Source organism: Macrotis lagotis, chromosome 5, assembly GCF_037893015.1.
Source record: "Macrotis lagotis isolate mMagLag1 chromosome 5, bilby.v1.9.chrom.fasta, whole genome shotgun sequence".
NCBI lineage: Eukaryota > Metazoa > Chordata > Mammalia > Peramelemorphia > Peramelidae > Macrotis > Macrotis lagotis.
This window is the reverse complement of record NC_133662.1, coordinates 41581037-41605692: the sequence shown is the minus strand read 5'-3', so window position 1 is coordinate 41605692 and position 24656 is coordinate 41581037. Positions and strand designations below refer to the sequence as shown.

The following is a 24656-nucleotide window of genomic DNA, read 5'->3' as shown; positions in this document are numbered from 1 at the left end:
AAAATAATGCACAAAGATATATTTGTGTGTGTGTGTGTGTGTGTGTGTGTGTGTGTGTGTGTGTATGTGTTTTTAAATCATGGTTCTTTATGAAGTCAGAACTTCAAAGAAAAAAAAAACCTATACATATAAGCCATTGATTTTGGAAAAGACAGATGTGGTATAAAGCAGTTCTGTGCTACTTGCTAAGAATTGTTAGACCATTTTTCTAAAGGGTATTTGATGCAGTATGGGATAAACAGACTTTGATAAATACACTAAAGTGGATGATTTCAACTGTAGCATTACATTGTAATAATCTATGCTTATGGAAAAAGCATATAATTTTAAAAGCCTATTTGTTCCTTGTGTCTTAAAGAGATTAAATTGCATTTTCTTTCTTTCTGGGTATTCTTTTTCTCGCTTATCTCAGAACAGACAAAGATAGCAGGATGAATAGCTACATTTCAAAAACAAATATGTGTGGTCTTGATTGTTCAAAGTAAGTTCTCTCAAATTGGCTTAAATGTTCAAATTCTAGGGATGATTTTATGCTGTAAAATCCCCTTTTTTTAACCTTTCTATCACCTAAGACAATAAAAAGAAATTTTGATAATAATGAAAATTTCTGTCTGGGTGAGTTTCCTTCTAACAATGTGACAACCTTCATAACTATTTTAGTCTGTTCTGAGTTAACATAACTTTCTTCGGCATCAAAATTACTAACAAGTCTAACTGCAAAACAATATAATTAACTTTATTGCCAAATTCACAAAGTGATTTTTCTAATTCCCATAATGGAACACTTTATAATTTTTTCCAATTTTTACATTTTGATCCTGCTTCAATTCAAATATTATCTATATATTTTGATTGCATTACTAATTCCTTGCAAAAAAGTGAAAATGATTTAATTTTCTTTTCCCCTGTTCATTAAATACATCTGATTTCAAATACATGTAATTATCCCATTCTCCTCAATTTTATCTGATACTTTAATGGTCCTAAAATGTTATTAAATTTTGCATTCTATCTATAACCCTTCTAAATTCAGAAAACATGTTCTAAAGTAAAGAAAGCAATGTGGTTTAGTGGAAAGAGCTTGTGCAATTTTTAAATATTTGGGGACCAAGCTTTATATCCTACCTCTGCTTCTCACTATTTGATTTTGGACAATTTTTGTCATTCTCTTACCTTTGTTTTCTTATTTGTAAAATTTATGGAATGAATAATCCATAATTCTCTTTGAACTTGCTACAAATAATTGAATACAAAGCAAGATTTTTCCATGTCCACTTCTATTCCCCTTTGCCCTACCCCAGCAGAGATAGTTTTTTTACTTTAGAATATGAACAAATGAAAAAAGTAGCTCAAAAGATGACAGTAAGCTATTAAAGGCATTTTTTTTAAAAACAGTTCCATGAAAACAGATTGGTCATCTTTGCTGGAATATGAATTTTTTTAGACAGTGAATAATTATTTTATCAAAAGAATACTGTCATTGCTACTACTCTAAAAATAGATTAGTAGGATACTCTTGGACTTTGTTTCATATGAATGCTACTAAAAATAATCAAATATTTAGATAAAAAATTCAGATTTGCAAATTTCCCAAGATATGGGCTATAATATGTTGATAGTCTTTAAGAATTGCTGAAAATAAAATAAAATAAAATAAATAATGAAATAATTCATTAACTGTAAACTAGTCTGATGATGAGCCTCCTAGAACTTAACTGGACTGGTCTCAGAATAGTAGTCTTAGACTCTCCCAGGCCTATAAGTTTTTAACCTGGAATGATCTCTCATTGCTTTGGCTTAATTGATGTAGCTTTTGGGAAGTCATGGTCACTTCCATGTTATAATGAGGCTTCTAGATTTATTAGAATTATTTAATAGAGGTTTTTTATTTTATCTAAGTACCCATTGAAGAATATAGAGCTATTATATTTAAAGAGACAAGGAGAAAAGCTATAATCATACAATTATGGGGGAAACTAAGATGTAAATGCTGTCAGGGAAATAAACATTACAAAAAGCTCTGGTCTAGACAAGTTTTTGGAACTCTAATCAAATTTAATATGCATGTGATGATTTTAATTTAATTATGTAAAATTAGCAAGACTATGGCACATGATGAATATTAATGAAATTCTAAATCATATTGCTTTGTTTTTCATGTATTATCTAAATATCAGATGAGTCCTACATTATTTAAAAAATATGATTATGTAATAGGACTTAAAATACTTATCTCTTGTCATTCTTCTGCACTGAAACCAGAAATAAATTTTAAAAATCTTATTTTATAAGTCTTTTTGTAGAAAAAAGAATGGTAAAAGTACCTAATTCAGAATGGATTAGAATTCATGTCCATAACAAAAGAGAATCTCTAAGAACACAAAAGACAAGCATGTTTATTTAAAAAACAAACAATGAAGCAATTGTGAGGGAATATAGCTGCCTTTGCATTAGCAAACTTATTGATATGAGGAACTTTTCTGCTAAAGGAATTAGGCTTTAGAAATTGCATATTTCTATAATCCTTTTCTTCTCCCCACCTAGGGTTAGCTGAGTCTGAATTAGTGTGAATAGTGAATCTGCAGAAGATCTTCTTCATTGGAAATATTCCATGCAAATTCAAATAATATGATCACTTTCAGATATTCATTAGTTACATTAATCTAGTCTTAGCTGTATTTCATTAGTATTTCCTAATTTGTAGATTTCTAATTTTGTTTAATTTTTTACAATTTAATAACATAACTTTTCACAGGGTCAACCAATAAACACTTTATATTTAGATTTTTTCCACTTGTTTTGTTGTTCTTTGTATTTAGCACAACCTGTTTTGTTAAAAAATGAATAGTATGGTATATAACAAGAACACTGTACTGTGAATAGGAAGGAGGCTGAGTCTCTTAACCTCTTGGCACCTCACTCATTGTCTTTGTTTGTAAAATGAGTTTAGGCTAAATGTTCTTAAAGATCCCTCCTGATCTAAGAGATTACTTGTTATCTAATTGTTTAAAGCAATTCATTCCTTAGAGGCATAAAAGATTATTCACAATTTTTGTATGTAATATGAATTCCTTTTGTGAAAGGTATTTCTGCTTGCAACTAATGGTTACTTTATGAAGCTTCCTAGCGGGAGAAGGTGTTGGTGGTGGTGGTGTTGGCTTATTCTGAACTTTGGCATCCATGGTTTGTAAGTACTTTAATGAGCTTTGCTTCAGATATTCTGGGCTACAGTTGCAACAGAACAGACTTGATATTGTTAATACATTTCTTATAGATTAAAAGATGTAAGGAGACATCTGAACATGGATCCTATACGGAGCTGCTTCAACAACAGAAAGCAACAATGGTGGAGAACAACAAACTCACAGGAAAGATTAGTGAGCTAGAGAAAATGGTAGATGAGCTAAGAAAACAGAAGTTTCAGGTAGAACAAGAACTTCCGAAGGTAAAGGCAGCTGCGGAAAATGAACTGAGGAAACAACAGAGAAATGTGGAAGATATTTCTTTGAAGAAAATAAGGGCTGAGAGTGAAGCCAAGCAGTATCGCTGTGAACTTGAAAATATTGTGAAGGAGAAGATAGCAGCAGAGCAAGAGTTAGAACGTGTGAAACAGCTGACATTAGAGGCGGAAGCTAAGAGAGCTGTGGTCGAAGAAAACCTCCGAAATTTCCGGCATCAGTTAGAGGAGCATACAATTACTAGAAGGACCTTGGAGGATCGTCTTAAAAGAAAAGACACAAGTCTTAGTGATTTGGAGCATCAGAAAAGCATGTTGATGGCAGAATTAAGAAGTAAAAAGGAAAGTGAGGAAGAACTTTTGAAACTGATAAAGCAGATGGAAGGAGACCTTGAATTTCAAAAGAAAGTTGCAGAGAAACAATTGCAAGAAAAGCAAAAAATTGAAACTGAAGCCAGAAGAAAAATCACAGAAATCCAACTCTCTTCTGGAGAAAGTACATTGCCAACTTGCATGACCACACAGGATACACATGGGAAGCAGAAAGCTGATGAACTGAAGCATCAGGTCCATGAACTAACTCTTGCCAACAAAAAGGCTGAAAAGGAGGTAGGGGAGCTAAAATATGAGTTGAATGCTCTTCAACTTCAAAAGATATCATCTGAGGAAAAGGCTCGTTTGCTGAAAGAGAAGTTAGATGAAACAAATAACACATTAAGGTGCCTCAAGTTGGAGTTGGAGAAGAAAGACCAGGTAGAACAGGGCTACTCTCGACAGTTAAAAGACCTTAGTAGGCAGCTGAATCAGACTACGGATAGAGCTCAAGAGGTAATGCAGGAAGCTAATGACCTGAAGAAAATAAAACATCATTATCAAGTGGAGTTGGAATCTCTCCACCAGGAAAAGGGGAAGTTGAAAAGAGAAGTGGACCAAATCACTCAAGCTCAGGCACTAGCTGAAAACAACATTCAGCATTTGAATTCCAAAGTCTCCACTCTTCAGCATGAGAAGGCATTAGCTGATGAAAGAGCAAGATCCTGCCTAGGGAAATCAGAATATATCCTGACTGGAGCATTTGGAAAAAACCAAGAACAATTACTTCAAAATATCAAAGCAGAAAAAGAAAACAGTGAAAAAATCCAGAAACTTAATGAAGACTTGGAAAAAAGTAATGAGTGGGCAGAGATGTTAAAACAGAAAGTGGATGAGCTCACCAGACAAAATAATGAAACCAAATTGATGATGCAGAGAATTCAGTCAGACTCAGAGAAGATTGTCCTGGAGAAACAAACTATTCAGCAAAAATGTGAGATCCTAAAAAATCAAGCAGACAGTTTTAAAGAACAGCTCCTTAACACAAATGAACACTTGCACAAGCAGACAAAAACTGAACAAGATTTCATTAGGAAAATCAAATGTCTGGAAGAAGACTTGGCTAAAACTCAAAGTTTGGTTAATGAATTTAAGCAGAAGTGTGACCAACAGGACATTATCATCCAGAACACTGAAAAGGAGGTTAGAAATCTGAATGCTGAGCTGAGTGCATCTAAAGAGGAAAAGAGACTTGGTGAGAAAAAGGTACAGCTACAGGAAGCCCAAGTGCAGGAATTAAATAATAGGTTGAAAAAGGTCCAAGATGAATTGCACCTAAAGACAATAGAGGAACAGATGGCACACCAAAAGATGGTTCTGTTTCAGGAAGAATCTGCTAAATTCAAGCGCTCTGCAGAGGAATTTAGGAAGAAAGTAGAAAAATTAATGGTCTCCAAAGTCATCACTGAAAATGATCTTTCAGGCATAAAACTTGATTTTGTATCTCTTCAGCAAAAAAATTGTATAGCCCAAGAAAATGCTAAGCTATGTGAAACAGATATTAAAGAGTTAGAAGGAAGACTTCAACAGTATCGAGAACAAATGCAGCAAGGAAAGAACATGGAAGCACATCATTATCAAAAATGTCGTATACTTGAGGAGGAACTGATGACACAGAAATGTGAGGTCATGAACTTGAAGCAAAAAATGGACCAGCAGATAAAAGAACATGAACACCAGTTACTTTTGCTTCAGAGTGAGATCCAGAAAAAGAATTTGACTAAAGATTGTAGCTTCCAACCTGACTTTGAAAGAAAAGTAAATGAATATAAATACTTTGGTGACCTCTCCTCTAGGGGAATTGAGCAACTTCAACAAAAGGCACAATCTCCTCTATTGAGATGGGAATCAAAAGAGTTTCCAAGTGAACAGCTGGATGAAAAAAGGCTCCATATGGGTGCTGAACAGATTGGCAAAGAAATCCAGTTCCTGTTACCAAGAGCTACACTAGAGGATGAAAAAAGTCAGCAATGCTACTCTGAATATTTTTCTCAGACTAGTACTGAGTTACAGATAACTTTTGATGAAACAAACCCAATGACAAGACTATCAGAAATAGAAAAGCTAAGAGATAAAGCTTTATACAATTCCATATCACCTGCTAGATATCAAGATGACACCTCTGAAATGGAACTGGTGAAACTCATGAAGCCTTTGGAGGTATATTCTACTGTCTGTCACATTTGCATTTCAGGCTAGTTTCCTCTATTTTCCCTTCTTTTCTTTAGTGCTCTATTATAAAATATTCATTGAGCAAGCATTCATTTATTGTAGAGTTATTGCTTTATAGTTCTAGTTGGGAAAATAATGCTGCTATACTTTTTTCAATGTTTCCCAACTTGTTTGCATTTTAGATGTTATATCTTTAAAAGTGTTGATATTTAACATGTACAGATACATAATGAGTTTCCATTGGGCTTTAAGAATTGAAGAATTGACCAAAGTAATTCCCAAACAGATTCCATTTTATTCATATAATTTAAAAAAATTGGGTTTGTGAGAAAATGTCAGAGTTGTTATTTCTATAAAGACTTTTCTGTATGGGAATATATGGTACAGTGAAAAGATTTTGGGCTCTGGAATCAAACTCTTCCTATTATACTTAATATATGTGTGACTTTGAATAAGTCTCTTAACCTCCTTGGGTTTCAGTTTCCTCATCTTTATGAGAGGGTTGGACTAGATGGTTTTTAAGGACCCTTCCCAGATCTGTGATCCTAGTGTAATCTGTCTTCTTTACAATTTCTACAACTTTTATTCTACTCTCTGTTCTTTGTGGAATGGTTTTTAGATTAAGGGTAGATAAAATTTTTCAGATCAATTCCTCACTGTTTTACAAATTCCTGTTTACAGATAGCTAAGAACAAGCAGTATGATATGCACGTTGAAGTCACAAAGTTAAAACAAGAAAAAGATCTAGCTCCAGATCATGAAGAAAGAATACTTGAAGTATTCAGAACCTCAGATGGATTCAAGAGAGAATTGCCCAAGTTGAACTCTATCAATTTAGAACAAGAGAATTTCCAGAATGTTAGCAGAAGTTATGACTCTTCTGTCAGAGATGATGAATTTAAATTTCAGGGACTCCAACATATGGTATCTGCCAGGCAGTTGGTTGAGGTGAAGCTTCTGGACCCAGGCACAGTTGAGCAGTTGCACCTTGGTCTCAAGTCTGTGGAAGACATTCAAAAAAGTCTTAGCAGGTTTCTGACTAAATCCACTGCAATTGCAGGATTATACCTGGAATCTACCAAAGAAAGAATGACATTCACCTTGGCAGCCAAGAAAATAATAATAGATAAACCTCTGGCCTTAGCATTTTTAGAAGCTCAAGCAGCAACAGGCTTTATTATTGATCCTCTTTCAGGGCAGACATATTCTGTGGAGAATGCACTTATTAAGGGGGTTGTTGATAATGAATTCAGAAGTCGACTCCTTGAGGCTGAGAAGGCAGTCCTAGGATATCCACGTGGTTCAAAGAAATTGTCAGTATTTCAAGCTATTGAGAACAGACTGCTTGAAAGAAGAAAAGGAAAGCATATCTTGGAGGCCCAAGTTGCATGTGGGGGAGTCATTGATCCTGTGAGAAGTGTTCGAGTGCCTCCAGAAATAGCTGTGCAGCTGGGCTTGCTGAATAATGCCATTTTACAATTCTTACATGAGCCATCAAGCAATACCAGGGCTTTCCCTAACCCCAATAACAAACAAGCTCTTTATTACTCAGAACTCCTGAGAATGTGTGTCTATGACATAGATAGTAGATGCTTTTTGCTTCCATTTGGAGAAAGGAAAATTTCCAATCTCTCTGTAGAAAAAGCTCAGAAAATATCTGTAGTAGACATAAAGACAGGAGCAGAACTGACTGCATTCCAGGCTTTCCAAAGGAATCTTATTGAGAAAAACACCTATCTTGAGCTCTCAAGTCTGCAGTACCAGTGGAAGGAAGCTACATTCTTTGATTCCTGTGGAAAGGCCTCTCATATGCTAACTGATGTTAAAACAGGGTTACAATTTAGTATCACTGAGGCAGTAGAAAATGGAATGATTGACAGAGCCCTGGTTAAGAAATGTCAGGAAGGTATCATCACACCCACTGAACTAGCTGATACTTTGCTAAGCAAATTCATTCCAAAGAAGAATCTAAACAGCCCTATTGCCGGGTACTGGCTATCTAATTCTGGTGAAAGGATTTCAGTTCTCAAAGCTTCACGCAGAAATCTGATCAATCGGGTTACTGCCTTAAGATGCCTCGAGGCTCAAGTCAGTACCGGAGGTATTATTGACCCACTTACAGGCCAAAGGTTCAGGGTGACTGAAGCTTTGCATAAAGGGTTAATCGATGAGTCTTGTGCCCAACAGCTACGGCAATGTGAAGTAGTATTCAGGGGGATTACTCATCCGGTCACTAACCAGTCTATGTCAGTGGTTGAAGCTGTGAGCACAGGTGTTCCCAGTATAGAACTTGGGATTCGATGTTTGGTGTACCAGCACTTGACAGGTGGGTTAATCCATCCGCAATCTCAGATGAGGTTGTCAATAGATGACGCTCTCAAGGAGGGGATCCTTGATGTCCTCACTGCTTCAAAGCTCAAAGATCAGAATCTCCATGTCAGAGATATCATATGCCCCCAAACTAAAAGGAAGTTGACCTACAAAGAAGCCTTAGAGAAAGCAGATTTTGATTTCCATACAGGACTAAGACTCCTAGAAGCATCAGAACCCCTCATGTCCGGGATTTCTAGTCTCTACTATTCTCCATAAAATTCAGTGACATTACAGTAGTACTTAGAATATTATTTCCTTTTAGTCATTCAGTTGTAAAAACCTTTTGTTGTATTCACTATTGTTTTCTCAATACATTGGAAACTGCTGACTTCTAAGAGTATCTGTTACATTTAAATCATCATAACCATGACTGAAGAAGGATTGAAATGATTTCATTTACCTTTGAGATTAGTTCTGTAAACCTGATGATAATTCTTTTACATCCAAATGTGGACAGGATGAGTTCAGCCAAGTTCATGATGTGCTTTCACTCCTTCAGAACTATTCTAATTTTTACCAGCCTTGGCCTTAGGCAAGGGACCTATTTCCTGAATGATACAGTACTCTGATATCAACCAAAAAATGATTTTGGTTCAGTACCAAGTAGTTGTATAAAGTATATAAATATAGATCTTCAGTATAAATATATATATAGATCTTTGGAGTTTCAGTCTATATTGAAAAATAAATCATTTTGAATTTTCTTGTATATTTCACATTTTCAGACATCTTAAAACAGTTAATAAAAGTTGCATTTATTTTCAAGACCTTAAATTAAAACTCAGCATTTTAAAAATAATTTGTTATGGTGAGGGGGGGTGGATAGAAGTGATGACTTATCATTATTTTGATTAGATATTACAGGAAATCACTTTTTTGGGTGTATTTTTCATCTGTGAACATGTTCCATATTCCTCTGACTTGATACCTATTCAAGACATATATCAGTTGCTCTTGATTTGTAATACTAATGCAAAGGCAGCAATTCAAAGATTTTTAGATTTTTGAGTAAAGCTATAACTTATGATTTAGCATATTGAAAAACTTCTAGGAAGTTAGACTGATCTTTCTGCAAGGTTTTGTTGTGATTTGAAGCAATGACCCACAGTTTTTGTTGTCATCACAAACATTTGATGGTCCCTTTCTAGAAAATCTGAATCTTTATCACAGTGGAATAACTTATGGTATGTGTGACTAATAAAACATTTCACTAGCCCTGGTATTGATCATGATATTTTCACGTGTTAAATAGAATTTAATGTCTCAATAACTTAAATATATATATATTTTTTTTACAAATGATGCTTGCCAGAAGTCATTGGAGGAAGAAAAGAAGGAACATGTTGAAAAAGCCAAAGAGTTACAGAAATGGGTGTCAAATATTAGCAAGACATTGAAAGAAGGCGAGAAGGCTGGCAAATCATCCTTCTCAAAGCAGCAGGTACTCACTCATGCTATCTTTCTAGGTTACACCTGCTTCCTGGATACTATGCTAAGAAACTGAAGTCACTCTGTTTCCTTCCCAAGAGAAAAAAAAAGACTAGTATTAAAATGGTTTCACCATGTTTAGGATATGAATTCTTCTTAGAGAGTTTTAAACATGAAAAAGCTAAAAATAACTAAAGCCAAAGTAGAAGATTCATCAACATCTATTAAATGTGCATTATGTTTTAAGTACTGTACTAAGCAGTTAGAGAAGCAAAAGAAAGGCAAAAGAAGGTCCCTATCCTCAAAGAGCTTACATTCAACATCATAAAGTAGATGGAAGATAACCTCATAGGAGAAGGTCCAGAAGTCTTGGGAATGAGGAAGGATCTCTTGGAAGAGGTGACACTTTAGTTAAGTCTTGAAGGAAGTCAGTTATTCTACAAGGCAATGATGAAGAAGTAAGTATACTAGATATGCACAGCCAATTACAGAAGCACAGAGATGAGAGACTGAGTATCATGTGCAAATTAGTGTAAAGTAATTTTGAATATTTAAATTAGCTGATGCACTTTTTATGAGCATTTTAAATATAGAGGGAATGTAGAGATTGGATTGGTTATTAGAAAGTTTATAGCTAACCCACCTAATTGCTCAATCTCCTGCTATCCTGCAAGATAGAACACGAAGTAGGAAAACAATGAATTGGGAATTAGGACTAGAGCTATGAGTTTGAATCCTGCCTCTGATATTCTGCTCAAGTCATAGTATTGTGGTTTTAGAGCTGGGAGAGTCCTTAGAGGCCAACTAGCCCTACTCCTACTCCCTCTTTTTATAGATGAGGAGCCTGAGGTTAAGGGATATGATCAAGGTCACATAAGCAGTAATCTTCAGAGGTGAAATTTGAACCCAGGTCCTCTGATTGAACATCCATTGTTCTTTTCACTGAAACTTTATGAGCTTCAGATCCTTCTCTATTAAAATGAAGAAGATAATAACTATGGGGATGCATATTTGGAAGGATTTTTGTGGGGATCCAGTGAAATAATACCATGTAAAACACTCTGAAAATCTTAAAGTGTGATATAAATTTCATTATTGTTACCTAAGTAAAGCAATGACTTCTTATGAATTGTTATTCTAGATGGAATCTGTTAAATTAAACTCAAGCAAAAAAGTTGTTTGTTTCACTTTCACTTGGGATTGCAATATTTGTAGTATCTTTGTGCTCTACTAGCATCTATTGTAATTTGCTGCATAAACTCTAGTGGAGCAGTGGGGGGTATCTTCTCTTCCTGTTGCTCATCACTACCAGGTCTGTGGCTGCCTTTGCTACCACTCATTCTGTAATTTCTTTCCCTTGTTGAATAGCATTTTCTGACTCTGACAGTTCCTAGATGTGTGACTGTAGGTACAAGGAGTTCAAGTCTTAAAACTTCAATGAGAGCAATCTTCATTGGGAGAGTTAGTCCTCCACTCCTACTTCCCTGAACATTGTTTTCTTAGCAATCATTCCATCAGTCAAGCAGTCCACAAGCATTTATTAATCTAGCATGCTAAAAATTAGGAATAAAAAGAAAATGAATAAATACAGCAATAATCTGTACTCTCAATACATTTTACATTTTAATGGGTGACACCACATATAAATAAAAAGATACATATGAGATATGGTAGGAAAGGGATGCTTAACCTGAAGTCCAAAGATACTTTGCTGGTCTTAAAAAATTTTATATATCTATATATGTATGTACACACACACACACACACACACACACACACACACACACACACACACACACACAATTTACCCTAATTGCATTTTAAAACAATTTTAACCTTTTTTTCTTCTTCCTAAAAATTTTGAATTCTATATTTTATCCCTCCTTCCCATTCTCTCCTCCCCCCCTGCCCCAGATGGTAAGCAATCAGATATAGGATATACATGTGCAGTCATTTCCATATTAGTTATTTCTGTGGGATCTGTAGGGAAACTCTGAACTTGAATGGGAAAAAGTTACATCTTTATTTTCGCTAACTTCAGCAGACTGCTAAAGGTGGGGGGGGGTCTATGACATGAAAACAGAGAATTCTTGGAAGAGATGAAATTCAAAGAGATCGAGAGAGAGAGAGATCGAGAGAGAGAGAGATCGAGAGAGAGAGAGAGAGAGAGAGAGAGAGAGAGAGAGAGAGAGAGACAGCCAGACAGCCAGACAGCCAGATTGAGACTGAGACTCATTTGGCTGGGGGTGGGGTGTAGGTGTAGGGACCAAAAAAGGCCTTCTGCAGAAGGTCACTTCTGAACTGAGTCTTCAAAAAAAAGCTAAGGACATTAGAAGTAAGGGTTATTAAGATTTCAGGTGTAAGAGGCAGTATAGTTATAGAAAGTAGAGATGAAGGTGCATTGTAGCTCAAATTTATATATTGCTATATAGTTTTCAAAAGCACTAAAAATGTACCTGAGCTAATGCATAGTTTTGGTTTTTTTTTTTTTTGCCAGGCAATGGGGTTAAGTGACTTGGCTAAGATCACACAGCTAGGCAATTATTAAGTATCTGAGATCAAATTTGAACTTAGGTCCCCCTGACTCCAGGGCTGGTGCTCTATTCATTGTGCCACCCAGCTGCCCCAATGCATAGGTATTTAAAAAATGCTTTGTAAATTGTAAAGAGTTATAGAAATGTGATCTATTGCTTTATACCCTCTTTTGACATTAGAGAACCACTGTTAGGGGAGCAAGCATGGGGGCCTAAGTCTTGTACAAATCATCCTTCAGTTGGACCCTACCAAACTCATAACTCCAATGACTCTTTTAAGTTTCCTTCCAAATATCTAAATAAGGTAACAAAATCCCCTTATAATATTATAGATGGAAGGATCCTCAGAGCCCATCTAGTCCAATCTCCTTATTTTATAGACAGGACTCTGAGGCTTGTCATGCTTGAGGTTACCCAGGCAGGAAGAATCACAGATAGGATTTGAACTCACGTTTTCTGATATAGAACCATTCATTGCTCCACTGTACCACATCCCTTGATAGATATTGACATTTCTTCTGTAATGTATAATTTTAAGGAGCTATTAACTAAGAAATGGCCATCTTCACATAGTTGTCATGTGTCAGATATAGGTTTCAGAATCCAGATTATTATTCTAAAGTGATTCTCTGTCCTTTCTACCATGTTGCCTCTCATTAGTATAATAATTATTAACCTATGAAGTTTTCAAAATATGCTACATGCATTATCTTATTTGAGTCTTGCAGTCATCACTAGGGAAAGGGAAAGGGGAGGCCCTGCAGTATTTAAATTCATTTTACAGATGAGGAAACAAACTTAGAGAAGTGCTGTGACTTGCAGAGGCAATGTTTAAACCCAAGTTTTCTTAATGCCAAGGCTGGTCTGCTATCATCTATGTTACACTGTTGTAATATGTTGTTATTTTAATCAAATTAAAAGTTTACCATAGAATAGACTTCTTTTCCTAGATCATCTTTGTTGTAAAATAGCAATATTTTCCCCTCTTTTATCTTTACAATGAATTCTTAAAATAAAGCTGTGAGTACACTTTTCTTCTTGTCCTGTAGAATAGATCTGATCCTTTTTTAATACTCTTCAGGAAAGCACCACTTTTGTAGGTAGGTGTGTAAACTTTTCCCTATTTCATGATACATGGAGCTATTTCGCTGCCCCCAAATAGTATTTTAGATGTGATGATGATTGTTAATAATAACAATTGATATTTATGTAGCACTTTAAGGTTTATAAAAAACTTCACAAATATTCTCATATTTTATCCTCTCTGAACAACCTTGGGGATTGTGTGATTATTACAGACAAATTCTATTATTATCCTCATTTTACAGATGGGAAAACTGATAGTCAGAGATTGAGTGACTTGACCAGGGTCCCACATCAGTTAAAAGTCTGAGGCTGAATTTGTACTCAAGTTTTCCTGATTCTAGGCCCAATGTTCTCTCCATTTTTATCACTTAACTGTCTGAGTAAGATAACTGGGATTTGATGTGTTTTTGATCAATATTAAAGGGTATGACATTTCATATTAGAAAGAAACTGAAAGAAAGGGAGGTAGCAGCATGGTATAGGGGAAATAAAATTGGTCTTGGAGGCGGAAGCTTAGAATTGGAATGTTGGTTTTACTTCTTATTAGCTGTATGACTTTGGGTTTACTCATTCTGGTCCTATTTCAACATTGTTAAAATTAGGAGATTGGTTTGAGTGCCTTCTAAAATCCCATCTGCTTTGCTGGGTGCACTGTGTGAGACATCAGAATGTATATCTGTGAGTTGATCTGTCCTTAAGTCATTTAAGAGATGAAATTGATCAAAGAGTAATTAGAGAGTTGAAAATGGAACAAAACTGTGAGATATGTTTTGATTAGTATTTTGCAGAACGTGACTTAAAGTCATAAACATGTAAGAATACCCAGTATCAAATTGAAAAACAAACAAATTTAAGATTGGTTTGGAGACATATACTTCTAAAGTTGTTGTGGCATCATGTTTGCCTAATGTTTTAGGAACGTAAGAAAGATTTTATGACCTTACAATAGTGAAACATTTCATTTAATTGGTTTAACATCCTGACATTGACAGTATTTTGCTGATAAAAGGTCACACCCAATAAACACTTCATAAATGTTTGTTTATAGACTTATCCAGTGGAAAGTTGGTGTCAGAAACAACTTCATTAAGTAATTTGGTGAGGAAATATGAAAGGATGTGGCAAAAATCTTGGTCTTTGTAATATTTATTATTATTTATTTCTGGCTGACTGATTTTTTTGAACAGGGATAGGAAAGGAAGAGGGATCTATATATATGCTTTCACCACTGTAGGGAGCTCTCCTAATGAGAAAATTCTGGTAATGGAGGAAAAGTTTTACTCTGGTTTCAGAGGATGTTGGATTCAAATTCCAGCTCTTATACTTGCTACCAGTGTGACCTCAGTTTCCTTATCTGCAAAATGAAAGGGTTGCAGTAGTAAATAGTCTTTAGGGTTCTGTCTAGTTCTATATATCCTGTGAAGTATTCTTGCCTCCACACTGACTGCTAAAGCAAATAACTTGGATTTATTTGGCATCGTCTCTTTCTACTTGTTTGGCAATGAAGAAATGCATTATTAGTCATTGACTGGAAGACTTAACTGTAATTTTTTTCCTTTCAGATTTCCAGTGAGGAAATTGCCTCAAGGAAAGAACAATTATCTGAAGCCCTTCAAACCACACAGTTGTTTCTCACCAAACATGGTGATAAGTATGTTGGGTTTTTTAAAGTACTTTATAATTATTTGAAGAAAAGAAAAATGGGGTTGATAGCAAAGAAGAGAGGGTAGCTGGGCTGGCTAAATCAGAAGATAGCCTAGTCTACTGTGATAAGTATATTAGTTTTACTTCTGGGGCTATTTGTAGGATAATGAAAACAAGGCAGAGCCCTTTGATGATATGGAAGGAAGGGAAGATAGAAATTTTGAGTCATGCAGTGGTTACAAGTGATCAGATAATCCTAAGTAAAACTTTCCTTGTAACTTCTTAATGTGGTTATATCATATGTTTTAGGAAATAAAGGTGGGAAAAATGTTCTCATAGGTTTGCTTTGTACTACTTTTTCAAATTCCTCAATTTTATTGTATGGTTGTCTAAAACAATGTTAACCTTATTAATATGGAAGAGAGTCACAAAGAATTCATGTATTGATCAAGGTGATATAGCTAGGAAGTGCCCTGAAGTGGTATTTGAACCCCTGTTTTCCTGTTTTAAAGGCTACAATTCCCTTTTTTGTTTTATTATTCTGTTTTTTCACAATTTAGTTGTCATATTCTTTCTGGTTCTGTATCCATAACCTCTATCAGGTTAGAGTGTACTTTTTAGGTTTTTTTTTAGGTTTTTTGCAAGGCAAATGGGGTTAAGTGGCTTGCCCAAGGCCACACAGCTAGGTAATTATTAAGTGTCTGAGACCGGATTTGAACCCAGGTAGTCCTGACTCCAGGGCCAGTGCTTTATCCACTGTGCCACCTAGCCACCCCAGAGTACTTTTTAAAAAAAAATTAATTTGTTCTGACAAAGTCCAGTCTATGTGAGTTTATATTGTGACCACCCTAAATACCCTTCTGGGACTAGAGGCTAACACTTAAATTTTTTTTTGGATGGTACAGATTATTATTACTTAGTGACCTTAAAAAAAGGAGATTATAATTTGTTTTGAGAGCATGTGCTCATTTAGAGAAATTTTATTTTATAGTATATTGGATAAAATAACATAGAAAATAGAGAGAGCTGGCCTTGGTACTTTGAAAATCTAGTCCAGTATTGACTGACTCATACTGACTTTATGACCCTGGGTAATTCACTTAACCCACTAGGTCCCTTAGACAACTCTCTAAGATTATATATATATATATATATGTATATATGTAGTGAGGCAATGGGATTAAGTGACTTGCCCAACATCACATAGCTAGGTAATTATTAAGTCTGAGGCTAGATTTGAGTCCTTCTAACTCCAGGGTTAGTGCTCTATCCGCTGTGCTGCCCCCAACTGTCTAAGAATATTAAGATGGAGTAATGCCACCCTGAATTTTTAGAGGAAGTTTGTTCAACTGGGAATTCCCTATACCATTGAAATCATAAATCCCTAAAATCTTCACAGAATCATAGAAGTTTATCTCTTCACAAATTAATCTTTATTTCTGTTTTTTAATCACTCTTATTTAAAAATATTTTAAAAATTCACTTATTTTTAAAAATTTCTTATTTGTTTAAAAAACACTCTTATTTTAGATTGACTGATGAAGAAAGAAATGAAATGGAAAAACAAGTAAAATCTCTTCAAGAAAGTTACAACTTATTCAGTGACTCTCTGAAGCAACTTCAGGAATCACAGATTCTAAGAGATGAAAAAATAGAAGAGAAGGTAATACTAAGGGAAATTCTCTTTAATTTACTTTGTATTACCTTTTAAAATTCCTCAGTTCTCTTGCATGGTTGTGGAAAATGATGTTAATATTGGTCAAATTCTACTGGTTTGTGTATGAATAAAAATCTTGAATGAAATACAGTTAAATGCTTGCAGGTTTCAAAAGTGGTATAGAGTAAATGCATCTTACTTATGCTGATCATCAACTTTTGTGAAGTCTTAATCTCTGCCTTGCATGATGAAAGATACAAGAAAGCATTCATTTTCTAACTCCATGTCTTTTAAAACTATTCTTCTAATATGAAATAAGACAGTATCATTTTTTAAAAAAGACATTATGTAATGACTCAGGATGGTCTGTTTTTTATAATCTCTAAAGTAGAAGCTATTAATCTGGAATCTGCAAAAGAGAACATTTTAAATAACTATTTCAGAATATTGGTTTCATTTGAAATCCTATGTATTTTACTTTAGGACTTTAAATATATTCTGAGAAGGGGTCCCCAGTCTTTGCCAGAGAGCCAAAAAGAGGGATCCTCTAAGAATACCTGAGAATGCCTAAGAGTATTTTAGGATTTGTTTTATTTCCAAAGTTTCCATGGAAATATTATTTGAGTATTTTTGGACTGAATGCTCTAATGAGATTAACTCTTTTTATATGGAAACTTAAGCTTAAATTTTACTTATTTAAATTTGAATCAAATTCCAAGTATTTGTTCTTGGAATTCAGTACTGTATATTGGCATAGCTAAACAGATAGGTCCAGTAAGACTAAGCATTACATTCAAATTGGCATTTTCTAACCTTGTGAATGATCTCCACAAAAATTAATTGCAAATTGGAGGGGGGTTTGACTACAAAGAAGTGTATGCTGTAAACATGAATAGCATGGTGTTTGGTCTCTTCTGTGTCCATATGATCTAACTTGACCAAAATGTAGAAAGCATGACTTGCCTTCTAAGTATAGGTTCTGTTTTCTTGCTGTCATCATCTACTCTACTGTGTCTTCACTAACCCTATTTATATACACAGAGATAAGTTTTCAATTCACAGATGCATGTTGATTTCAAAGCTTTTATCACATCCTGTGCTGTTGAATAGATCACTGACATAGATCACTTGTGCATTTGAGTTCCCTAACATTCACAACATTGCTACAGCCCTGGTAAGTAGAGGATTTTATATCACAATGTATTATTAGAAACACATCCAAGTTTCATAAAACTTATTCCCACTTATGTGAAATCCTCTAAAACTAGATATTTCATATTTCCCTTTTAGCTGGATAAAGTCATTGCAGGTACCATTGATCAAACAACTGGAGAAGTCCTTTCAGTCTTTCATTCAATTTTAAAAGGCCTTGTTGATTATGAAACTGGAATCAGGTTGTTGGAGATGCAGCTAATTCTTTCTGGTCTAATTTCGCCAGAGCTAAGAAAATGTTTTGATCTTCAGGAAGCTGAAAATCATGGCCTTATTGATGGACAGATTCTGTTTCAACTGGAGGAACTAGATAAAGCTAAGGAAATTATTTCATCAGTATCATCTACAACAATCCCAGTTCTTGATGCTTTTGATAAAGGTATGATTTCAGAATCTGTGGCCATCAGGATTCTTGAGATACAACTTTCTACAGGGTTTTTGATCATTCCATCCACAGGAGAGTGCCTGACCTTACACAAGGCTTTTCAAAGAAACTTGATTTCTTCAGCATTGTTTTCTAAACTTTTGGAAAGGCAAAACATATGCAAAGACCTTATTGATCCAAATACTTCAGAGAAGGTCTCCTTAGTAGATATGGTTCAAAGAAGTATCCTCTATGAAAATACTGGAATGCGACTTTTGCCTATAAGACCACGAGAAGGAGGTAAAATAACACTAAAATGTGGAAGGAGAATCAATATTTTAAGGGCAGCTCATGAAGGTCTCATCGATCGTGAAACCATGTTTAGACTGATAGGAGCACAGCTTCTTTCAGGTGGTCTGATTGATTCTGATTCTGGGCAAAGAATGACCATTGAAGAAGCAATGCAGGAAGGGGCCATTGACTTAGATACAGCTAACTGTATTCTCACTCATCAGGTACAAACAGGTGGGATCATAAGTTCAAATCCTCCCAAACGCTTAACAGTAGATGAAGCAATCCAGTGCAATTTAATATCATCTAGCAGTGCACTTTTGATACTAGAAGCACAAAGGGGCTTTGTTGGACTCATTTGGCCTCATTCTGGTGAAATATTTCCTGCATCTTCCTCATTGCAGCAAGAGTTGATTACGAATGAATTGGCATGCAAAATACTTAATGGTAGACAAAAAATAGCTGCTCTTTATATTCCTGAGACATCTCAAGTCATTGATCTGGATGCTGCTTCACAGTCAGGGATTATAGATCATAATACAGCATCTATTCTAAAAAGTGTCATACTTCCTGATAAAATGCCTGATGCTGGAGACTTGAATACTTCCTGTAAAACTGCGAGACGATGGTTATCCTCTTGTGAGTTTCAACCGTCAACCATATTCCATGAATATACCCAACAAGAAGATATTTCAGATGGAGGAGAGCATATGGAAACCCAGACTTTGGAGCAATCACAGAATTTGTTCCTATCTTATTTGATGATAAACAGCTATATGGATGCAAACACAGGGGAAAGACTTTTACTTTATGATGGAGATTTGGATGAAGCTATCAGTATGTTATTGGATAATGATAATACAGCATTTGGTGCATTGTCAGCAAAAAAAGAATTGATTGACACAAATTCAAGACAATTTGGAGATGTTTCATTTAATAGTACTGTATATAAAAAGGATGATTGCTCACCAAGTAGTGTTAGTAGGACTTGTTTCAAAGAGCCTGGAAATGGAATAATGCTTCAAAATAGAAAAAGTGCAGTCAATGAAGGACTTAATGAAAAGGAAAATCATTTTATCCATAATGATTGTGATCAGCTGGAATGCCTGCCTCAAATCATGTTGGCTAATTGTAAATCTAAGGACTTGTCTGATGTTCACATTTTAAATGATGGAATAGATTTGGTACCACCTGGAAAGTTGAATAATGGAATATCTAGTGGTGATTATGAAAATGTATTTAAAAGTTCCAATGCTGGAAATGAGGTAGGAACTAGTGCCAGTGTAGATAAATGTACTTATTCTGAAAATATTCAAAATGATTTCCCAAGTGATACAAACAAACATTTTCTTGGAGTCTCTACCAGTAGAAGACTTTGTGCTCTGGATGAAAGTGAAATCCAAGATAATAGAATCAAGGACTCCAATATCCCTGAAAATTCTTCAGGTGAAAGTCACTTATTCCATTCAGATCAAATGGGAGTCCATCAAGGAAGTAGTAATAGTGTATTAATCCCAGATAGCTGCTTCCAGAAACCTCTCATTTCTTTGCCATTCAGTGATCAAGCTGTCCTTGATCCAGAAATTGCAGAAAGTTTTCAAGGTAGACTTCTAGACAATATAGATATTAGCATTAATTTACCAAAAGTATTATCTGAATCTAAATCATTAAATGTTGATTTTAATGCTCCACAACCACGGTGTCAGAGGGAGAATTTTGACAATTCAGAATATTTAGCGAATCTGAGTGAGATTAGCAAAATGCAGGTTGTTGTTTCTCTTCCAGAATCCAAAAACAATCAGGATGATTCTGAGATTGAAGAATATTCAACTCTGAGTAGTGATATTGAGAGTGCTGATCCACCTGATATTTGTGGAATCCAGCAGCTTGAGAAAAGTAATAGGACTAAAGATTCTCAAGATTCTCAGCTAGAAGACAGTGAAAGTGATACAGAAAGTGATGATGGTTCTTATAGTACTCCATTGTTAGAAGATGATGATGACCATGATTCTTTGCTTCTTGAAGATGATGATTATGATTGTTTGGAACCTGAAGACTTTGATATGCTGCAGCGTGAGGCAGATGGCACTCCTCATCGTGGATGTATTTGTGCTGACATTTCAGTGGGGAACAAAAGCCATATAGTTACCCAAGGGGAAAGACCAGACTTGATAAATATGAAAGAAGAGACACAACCTTTTCAAGAATTTTTCAAGGTTTCTAAAGAAAGTGAATTACATTCTGATGGAAGATTAAATTTAGGTTCTGCTGACATAGAGATGGCAAATGACAGGTTACTGGTTGCTATATCAGAAGAGGATGGTACAAGTAATTTGGGAGATGATATACCTGGAACAGTAATTTCAAAAAGTACAGAAAGAAAGGAAAACTTCCATGCTTCATTAGAAGCAGGTGAAACTGGACATTTGATAGACAGAGGAGAACAAGATAAATTTGGGCTAGAAATTGGATTTGATGGTGATCAAAATGTTCAAAGTATGAGAAATGAGGACAGTTACATAAATAGGAAACACTTATCTGCTCTTAATGATCAGATTGAATGTGATGGGGATAGGCTACTTGAAATGTCCAAATGTCAGGATAAAGATGGAAAGATCATAGATGTACAAGGGTCAGCTACTTCACATGAAAAGAAGTTTACTACTTTAGAAATATTTCAAGGTGCTAATGTTCTACAGACAGAATCAACTAGTGAAACTAATTTAGTCATGAAGGGGGAAGTCCTTCCAGAATATATGTCTGAGGTTGTTATTCAAAGCAGGGATCTTGAGGACTTGGTTACATTGCAGTCCCTCATTCATGATAAAGAATCAGTAAAAAGTATTAGTACCGATGGCATTTTACATAATAATGATATCAGTTCAATTTCCCAAGTAGATAACAGTGATTCAGGGGATACTGAGACTAAGGTAATGCATCCAGGTTCAAATTCTCTTTTTGTAGTAAAAGGGAAAAGTCATCATACTGAGAACTTGTCATGTACAACGGAAAATGTATGTCCTGATAGTGTTGTAAAAAAACCTTCCCAAGCAAGCCAGACAAACTTCTTTGATAAAGATCACCAAAGAAATGAAACAAATGATCACATTCAAAGGATAGATGGGAAGAGTAAAATGCTTCTAAATGATGAAATATCAATTTCACCTGCGGTTAAACTGGAAGAGAGAAGTATGGGAGAATATGATAAAGATTTGAACTGTTTTCCTAGAGAAGGTTCTTCACCATTTCCAGAAATCACAAACACTGAAGAGTACAGTTACACAGAGAAAATGAAGGAAGCAAGTACAGATCTTATAAATAAATCAAAAGATCTACAACTCTTAACAGTTAATAATCCCATTCATTTGAAGAACCTTGGAGAAATATTTAACACATCTGCTTCTAAAATGTTAAGTGAAATTGATATTATATGTGAGGGAAATTCAAATAAAGAAACTGAAGGCCATTCTGACATGTTTCCCAGGGAGACTGAGGAAGAAGTGGATTTGTTTTCTTATTTGAAAAAATATGCAAAAAATTTAACAGTAAAAGAGTACTTGAACCCAGACAAAAGTGATTCCTGTGCTACTGGAGAAAGTAAAATGATAGAAGATGATTTAAAGATGGAACTCTCTGCTAAATTAAATTCAAATATCCAAATCCCTGTTTTAACATCTGACATTTTGACTGATAAACAGTTACAATCAGAAGTTAGTGGTACTGGAGAAAAGAAGATAGGCATTATTCAGAAAGATATGTGTATGAATGAGATATCTTTAAGTCTTAATACTACACAACCAGACTTAGGAAAAGGATCAGTGATTTCTCAAGTAACTTCAGAAGAGGAGACATTTACACTTTCATATTTGCCTCTTAGAACCCTAGATGATGAAAGTAAAAAGACTATTATACAGACAGAACTTGAGACACCTGTGTGTGGAAAAGAAATAAACATCAAGGACAATGATTTTTCTGGCATTGAAATCTCATCCTTGGAAATGAGTAATAAGAAAGAAGTAATTGGACTAGAACCATTGAAAGAACAGACTTTACATCTAGAATCACATGCATCAGAAACCCAAATTCCTGAATTACCTTATTTGCTAGTTGAGGACTTGAAGGATATTTTGAAAAGTAGATTGAAAGAAGGCCATATATTCTTTGGGGAAGAAGGTGAAGTTTCCTCCTATTCAGAAAAGAAAGTTTTAATGCAGAACTTACTTAAAATGGTTGAACTTAAACACTTGGTAAAAAAATCATCCAGTAAGTTCAGTGACTCTAAAACAAGTGATTATGGTACAGTTTCACAGATGACTGATTCTCCAGAAGTTAAACCAGAGAGCCTTGATAACATTTCTCCCCTTTGGCCTGCAAATCTAGGTCCAGAGTTTCTTCTTGACATTTTGAAACAGAACCAGTGTGGTCAAAAGATTTCAGGGACATTTGAAATGATGAAGGAAGTAGCCCTGAATGAGAATGACTCAGAAAGAAATGATATTGCATCAAAGGTTCTCCCATTACAGCTTCAAAACATCTTCCACATCCTTTTTGCTGATGAACATTCCCCCAAATTAGAACTTGCTGGAGATTTGAACAGAAATCTACCAGATAATTTTCATACTGAAGGTGAACAGACATATGGCCCTAATAAATGTTCTAGAATCAAAGAAGACCCCTGCTCCTTTAACTCAGAAAAAATACAAGAAACTGACATGACATTATTAAAACCAAGTGAAACATTGGGCCACAATACAGGTTTCCAAAGTCAGCAATCACTGGAGACATTACACATTTCCCCAAATCAACTGGAATATACTTTGGATTCAAAAGAAGTTGCTTCTGGAAACAGCCCCTTGGCAAGTGTAAGTAACATTTCATTGCTAATATATTTTTTTGAAAGGCAAATGGGGTTAAATGACTTGCCCAAGATCACACAGCTAGGTAATTATTGAGTGTCTGAGGCCTGACTCCTGGGCCAGTGCTCTATCCACTGTGCCACCTAGCCACCCCTCATTGCTAATATTTTGTGTTAAAGCATTAGTCTTTGAATTCTGTATTGCAATTTGGTATGGGTGAGTCAGTGTTACAGTGACAAGTACACTGACTTGGGATTAACAAACCTGGGTTTAAATCTTACTTTCCCCCCCTATTATCTGTTAGATACATATATACGTGTGTGTGTGTATCTTAGGTATATATACATATATATATATATATTATATATATATATATCTTAGGTATAAAAATTTGATCTCTAACTAAGAATTACTTCAAATTCTTTGGGGGTGGGGGATGTGGAAGGGAGAATTTTATGTATTTGTGTGCGTGTGAGTATGTGTGACATTTCTGTGATTATATTATAAAGATCTAAGAATTCCATTTATACTATAAATTAAGTTTCTATTATTTTTTTATTTGTGAGAAAAGCTATTGATTTAGAATGTCCAAACTCACTTTCAGTTTCCTAGTGTATTACAACTGTGTTTGCAGCACACTGAAAAAATGCATGGATATTTGACTATGCTTCAAGATATGAAACTTCCTTTGGTCAACCAGCAACCCCTTGATAGCAATCTAGAAACTTTGAAAAATCAACTTCAACAATTAGAGGTAAGAATTGTGTACTGACTGTTCATGTAGGATGTTTAATGAAAGGTGACTTTTAAGAATTAGCAATAATCTTTGCAGTTATTTTTTTATTTCAGGTGAATAAATTACTTACATGTCATAAAATGTTAATTTACTCTTTTCTGTGTTTTCTTTGTAGTCATTTGAATTGGGATTGGCTCCATTTTCTGCCCTTGTAAGAAAGGACATGAAGTTGACTGAAGAATTCCTGAATTCTCATACCAGCAATATTCCCAAAAAACATCTTGAAGACTTAATTATAAGCCACAAGAAACTACATACAGCATTGTTGTCCCTGTATGATTTATCTTCAAAAAGAACCAAACAAATTACATCAGCTATAGATTCTGAAATGGTAAGCATACATATTTTATATTAAATCAGTTGAATTCTTATAACTTGAATTATACCTTATACCTGAATATTTTGAATTCTTTC

General features: G+C 34.9%; 1 protein-coding gene across 27 annotated transcripts in view; it reads left to right on the top strand.

The window, feature by feature from the left end:
- Positions 1–24656, top strand: part of DST (dystonin) — a 592091-nt gene that overhangs the window by 406375 nt on the left and 161060 nt on the right. For 18 of the 27 annotated variants that reach the window (XM_074237251.1, XM_074237265.1, XM_074237245.1 and 15 more), the window contains 6 exons: positions 9687–9815; positions 14985–15073; positions 16597–16729; positions 18014–23452; positions 24051–24200; positions 24358–24573. In XM_074237251.1, the coding sequence (XP_074093352.1) occupies positions 9687–9815; positions 14985–15073; positions 16597–16729; positions 18014–23452; positions 24051–24200; positions 24358–24573 (6156 nt within the window). The other 9 variants (XM_074237259.1, XM_074237258.1, XM_074237262.1 and 6 more) reach the window with 3 other exon arrangements.